This window comes from Aplysia californica, unplaced genomic scaffold (genome assembly GCF_000002075.1).
Source record: "Aplysia californica isolate F4 #8 unplaced genomic scaffold, AplCal3.0 scaffold00638, whole genome shotgun sequence".
Classification (NCBI taxonomy): Eukaryota; Metazoa; Mollusca; class Gastropoda; order Aplysiida; family Aplysiidae; genus Aplysia; species Aplysia californica.
The window spans coordinates 118,758-124,416 of NW_004797908.1; the positions used below are offsets into that span (position 1 = coordinate 118,758).

At 44.6% G+C, this 5,659-nt stretch overlaps 1 protein-coding gene across 1 annotated transcript in view; it reads right to left on the reverse strand.

Moving 5' to 3' along the window:
• Positions 1-3,369: 3,369 nt before the first annotated feature.
• Positions 3,370-5,659, reverse strand: part of LOC101861766 — a gene marked incomplete in the record, with an annotated part of 12,403 nt that continues 10,113 nt past the window's right edge. The window contains 1 exon segment of the mRNA XM_005107865.2: positions 3,370-5,476. Within this exon segment, the coding sequence (XP_005107922.2) occupies positions 3,803-5,476 (1,674 nt within the window).

Sequence of the window (5,659 nt, forward strand, 5' to 3'; positions counted from 1 at the left end):
TCTCTCTCTCTCTCTCTCTCTCTCTCTCTCTCTCTCTCTCTCTCTCTCTCTTGTTGTCAGTCTATCATTATAATATTATTAATTTCTCTTGCCCTTTTCCGTCCCTGTGCCTTGCTACCTCTATTCATTCCTTTACATAGAGCCCTGATCACATGAGAAATATTTCCAGTCATAGCAAGGCTGCAAGCTCTGACGTCACTTGGTGGTGAAGAGAGACAAACAGGCTTTGTTTTGTGTTTGAAAGAATTTTTTAAGGCACTTGCAACAGAACCAGGTTATAAGCGCCAAAGATTAGATGTGTGTCTAGAGAGTAACAAACACGAAAAAGGTGGAGAGATAGGAACGATATATTATAATGTTTGATGGGAAAGAAGGGGCAAAATAAACCAGAGCACCCACCAAAGGGCGAACATTGCATGAATGGCATACTCGAATCCATTCTACCAATGGAAATTGTCCTAATGTGCAAGGGGCTTAAGTCTTTTTTTTTCTGTAAAATTTGCACTCCTTTTCACTATTTATCTATCTCTTTATGGTCATGATGAACATAGCGATGATTGTTATAATAAAACGATAAAAAATAAAAAGTGTGAAGATGAAAGTAATTTATATAATTTACATGGGCAGAGGAGCAGAACTGGTGTTGCTTTTTTAAAGAAAGTGATGTAGAAAAAACAAGACAAGGGACAGGGATGATGGTAGTGGAGAGGTAAAGGTAATAATGACATTATTATTGTGAAGACGAATACAAAAGAGTAAAAGCTATCGAAAGTTGCCTAAAGCCCATCTTAACATCATTTTGGGCTCAACTGAGATCAATCTGGAATTTGAGGCGAATGACCCCGGCTCAAGTCCTCAATGGAATGTTCATGATCTTGGATTGTTGAGTAAGGTTTTAGAGTTAACCTTTCACTTGTTTAGGTCCTATCTGAGAGGAGCGTTAGATTCAGAGTCCCCAACTAATGCTATCTTTTAAGGTAGTTAATATAATTGTTTTGATTTTATTTCTGTACGTGTTTTACGGCGCTCACAACTGCATAAGGTCATATGAGCGCGCGGGACACATTAAACATTTTCGGTTGGTAGGAAATTTGGAATTTTGCCCGGGTGGCGGCCGAAGCCTACTCTTATCAATTTTAGACCACCAAGGAATCATTAGCGTGCACAACTTGCACACGGGACCTCCGAGATTTTTCACCTTTGTCCGAGAAGGCTAGGTGTAGATCATTCCTACTAGAAGATCAGTAAGAAGGAGCCAAGGAGTAGCCGTAGACAGGCTGCAGAAAGAGTCAAGAACCTAGAGAAGGGGGCAAAAAGGGTGAGGCGGTGGGGGCAGAAATAGGAGACGAAAGCAGACGGCAGAACATTGCTAGAGAGCAGGAAAGGAGGTGAAGAAAATTTTTCCGTCGCTACCTGGATTCGAACCCGGGACCTTTGAATGAGAAGCGAACACCTTTACCTCTAGGCCACGAGAGCCCCCTATAATTGTTTGCACTACTTCTTCTTCTTCTTCTTCTTCTTCTTCTTCTTCTTCTTCTTCTTCTTCTTCTTCCTGTCGGTGTTGTTGTTATTATTGTTGTTGTTGTTTTTGTTATTGTTGTTGTTATTACTATTATTGTGGATGCTATTGTTGTCGTAGTTGTTGTTGTTGCTGTTCCTGTTTTTTCTTATTCCCGTTCTTCTTCTTCTTCTCCCTCTGTCACCTCTTCCTATGCTGTATTTCTTATGACCGCGAAGTTGTCAGCTTTTGGCAACTTTCGATTTCCAAGTTTTTACTCTTTCTCCTGCTCTCGCTTTTGCTCTGTCTCTCCCTCTCTCTCTCTCTCTCTGTCTCTCTGTCTCTCTGTTTCTCTGTCTCCCCCCCCCTCCCTCTCTCTATCTCTCTCTGTCTCTCTGTCTCTCTTTCTCTCTCTCCCTCCCCCTCTCTCTCATTCTCTCCTTGCGCCTCTGTCTCTGTTTCTCTCTTCGTATTTATACACGTGGTATTTGTGTGTGTGTGTGTGTGTGTGTGTGTGTGTGTGTGTGTGTGTGTGTGTGTGTGTGTGTGTGTGTGTGTGTGTGTTGTTGTTGTTGGTGGTGGTGGTGGTGAGCTTGCTTCCTTTCTCTATTCCCCGTTTTCACCATAGTCTGGCAAACCGTTAAAGCACCACAGAGGAATTCCAAACCGTTCTATCTAACCAGATTTCTCCACTTGTAAAAAGTTATGTTTATCCTAATTTCTTCATTCGTCACTTTTCTCTGGGCTAGTCCAGTCTGCAAAATTATGAATTATTGTTGTAATTGTATGACTTTGAGTCCCCTATATCGACACCGTCTCCAGCTTTCAAGTTTATTATAATGTGTCTGGTACGGCTTTTGTGCGTTGTGTTCCAGGGAAAGAAATAATGATAATGGTTTTTTAAAATAATAATATGTTTTATACCACCTTCGACACAATTAAGACTATTTAAGGAGCTGGAATATTCGTTTGATCCAGCCTGTCAGGGCAAACTTGGGTTTGAGAGGGATACAATGTCCCAGGAGACGGACGGAGATACTCGAGGAAAGAACCAATCTCTCATTCCTCTCCGCCTCACATGGGAATAGAGCTCATGTCTTCCTGGTGAGTAGGCCTATCAGCTACACCACAGAGGCATGTTTTACGGCGCTCGCAACTGCATAGGTCATATGAGCGCGCGGGACACTCCTAATGTTTTCAGTTGGTAGGACATTTTGAGTTTTGCCACTCTCTGATGCTGTCTTCGCATCTATTTCTCTGTCTACCTTTATGTACTGCTTCTTAAACGGTGTCTTGCAAGAATGTTTTGACTAGTCCAGATCTTAAAACACGTTTTTAGAATATCAAATTTGTTCTAGGTTTTCTTTTTTGACTTTCTTCTATTTTTGCCTGGGGTGGGGTCTTTGTTGAAAGTTTAAAATAATGAATAATTTATTTCAGAGTTCTTAATGTGTATTTTAAACTTTTTTTTATTAACTTAATTTCGTTTTTTGGGGGTGCTTGTTCGTTTTGTTGTTTAAATTTGTTGGGTGCTGAGGGGGGTTTGGGTTTTGTGGGGGTTTGGTGGGGTTTTGGTGGGTTTTTGCATTGGGGGAGGGGTGATTTGTTTATTTGCTTGTTGTTGTGAAGATTGTTTATTTAAATGTTTAATCAATTTGTGAGAATGTGTATGTGTTGGTGGGGGTGGGGAGGGATGATAAGAGGGACGTGATAGAATATTATTTAACTCAGGGTTTATACGTAGGGAAATGTTTTGATCCCCGTGAGCCATCTCTTTAATGTTGTCCCGAAAAGAATGTTTGCTAATTAAAAGACGTTGAGAGCTCACAACGAGAAGAACACGCATAACGCACACACAAACTCAACACTTCTTATTTTGTTTTGTTTTGTTTATTGATATTACAGCAAATCAATAATGTACAGAGTTCAGAGCAGAGGTCCAAGTTTTGCCGTCAGTGCAATGTACTGTACCCGGCCTGCGTTTTTGACGGGATAACCACAGTGAAAGAGAAAGCAAAGCTTAAAAGAAGTCAGTCTTGAATGTTGATGAAATAATAACAACAATAATAAAAGTAATAGCAGTAGTAGTAGTAGTAGTTGTACGTATTCATATGAAGCAATAACAAGTTGTACAAATTTAGACTGGTTCTAATTATAGAACTGTGCTGTTATGAGTAACAGTCTTTGAGTCTGGCAAAGCGAATGGAATACTCCCATGAAAGTCTATTTGTTGTTTTTGTGTAGAACTAGTATAGCGGGAGGGTTGATTTGTTGATTTAATGTTAATTAACTCTTCTAGAACGTTTACCAATACTGGCCACCAAACTGCGTCTGTCCAGCTGCCAATGCTTTAGGAGCGATGATACCCCCGCGGTTACCTAGACCTTTACTTCCCCCGCCAAAACTTCCCGGGATCCCAGAGTTAGAGTTGGTGTAGATTCCACCGCTCAGGCCTAGAGGCGTTGATCCAAAGCTACGAGAACCGAGGCCGTTGGCTGACGACCCTCCTGTGCTGAACCTCGGGCCAGGCCCGCCTCCGAAACCGCTCTCGTAGTCGAAATTGGCGTCTATTCTCCGGCCCACGTTGTTGCCCAGGCTTCTGGAGAAGAAGTCTTTGTTGGCTTTGTCCCACAACTTCTGGTTCTGCTGGTTGTTCTTCTGGTTGAATCGGTCAAATTCCTGTCTGACCTTGTTCTTGTTGAAGCCTTGTGCTGCGTTCTGTGCATCATCTCTAGCTCTGGCGTACTTGCGAGCGTTTCCGTTCTCGGCGCTGTGTTTCTTGAACACCGCGTCACCGTTGGACACCCGGCGACCGTCAAAGTCCTCGTACCGTCTCTTCTCTAGACTGTTCTTCTTGTTAGAGTGTAGGTTGCTGGCTCGGGTCTTGGCTTCCTTCTGGGCTGTCTCCTGGGCGCCGAAGTCGTTGTTGCCTCTCTTCCTGTTGTAGTTCAGACCCTCGTTGTTGAAGCCTCCCTGGTTCTTGTCATGGTAAAACTGCTTTTTGCTCCTGATGTTCTGGTTCGACTCTACCTGGTTTCTCTTCAAGTTAATTCTGTCAAGTTTTGCCTGATCAAGATTTTTGTTTACAGAGTCCAGATTGGAAGCAGAAGAAGAGTCCTTGAAGGCGTTGTTCAAAGCTTCGCTAGCGCGAGCAGCCTCGGCGTTGTCGCCTTGGTAACCCTGCTGTCTACCGTCCCTGAAGCCCTCTCTCTGGTTGGCCCATCTTCCTTGGTTAGCCTGATCTTGCTGCACGGCGTCCTCAAGACCCTTATCCCTCAGGTACTTGTTGGCGGCGTCCGCGCGACTCTCCGCAGCGTTGTTGGACAGCTGGTTGGATAGATCGCCCTGTATCGCGTTCTCCTTGTAAGCGTTCACCACGTCTCCTCCGCTCTTCTCAAGCCTTCCTTTAGTAGCAATACCTCCAGGCCGGCCGAAAGCGGCAACAGTACCGGGAGCAGCTCCCTGGAGTCCAATCCTAGCGTCGTATTTGGGGTCACCGGAAACAATGGCACCCGCAGGACCGACGTCAGCGACACCAGCCTGGTTGAATCCCACACCTCCACCAATCCCGCCGATCTCACGACCTCCGTAAAACTTGTTGTCTTGCACCCCTTTACCGCCTACAGCTCTAGCGATGGCGTCTTTGTTATACAAACCATTCTTAGCGGCAAGATCTTCGGCGCCTCTGTACGCCCCATCCTTCGCTCTGTCCACGTTCCAAATCCTGTCGTCTCTCTTGTCAAAGAAAGTTTTGAAGTCCTCCGCCTTCTTTCCAGCGGCGTCCAAATGTCTGTCGGCTGCCCCGTACTGGTTCTTCAGGCCCTGTCGCTGGAGGGCGTTCTGCAGGTGTTTCTGACTCTGGGCTTTGCGTGAGCGGTCGTCGGCGTTCCTGATTGCAGAACTGTCGGAGTTGGACCGTCGGTGGTCGCGCTGTTTCTCCTGGTAGATCTGAACGTTGTTGTTGTCTCGGCCTGTCACCTGGTTGGCGTGAGGGAAGAGGGTAGGGCAGATAGTGTCAGTTCATTGCAAGTATTTTACACTTTCATCGACATCGTTAAAGGAGTTTGCAGCCTGCTGTGTAACGTAAGAGACATAATATGTTTTCTAGTTAAACGATGTCCTTTTTAAGAAGTTTCATCTCTCTCTTCGTCTCCGCCTACA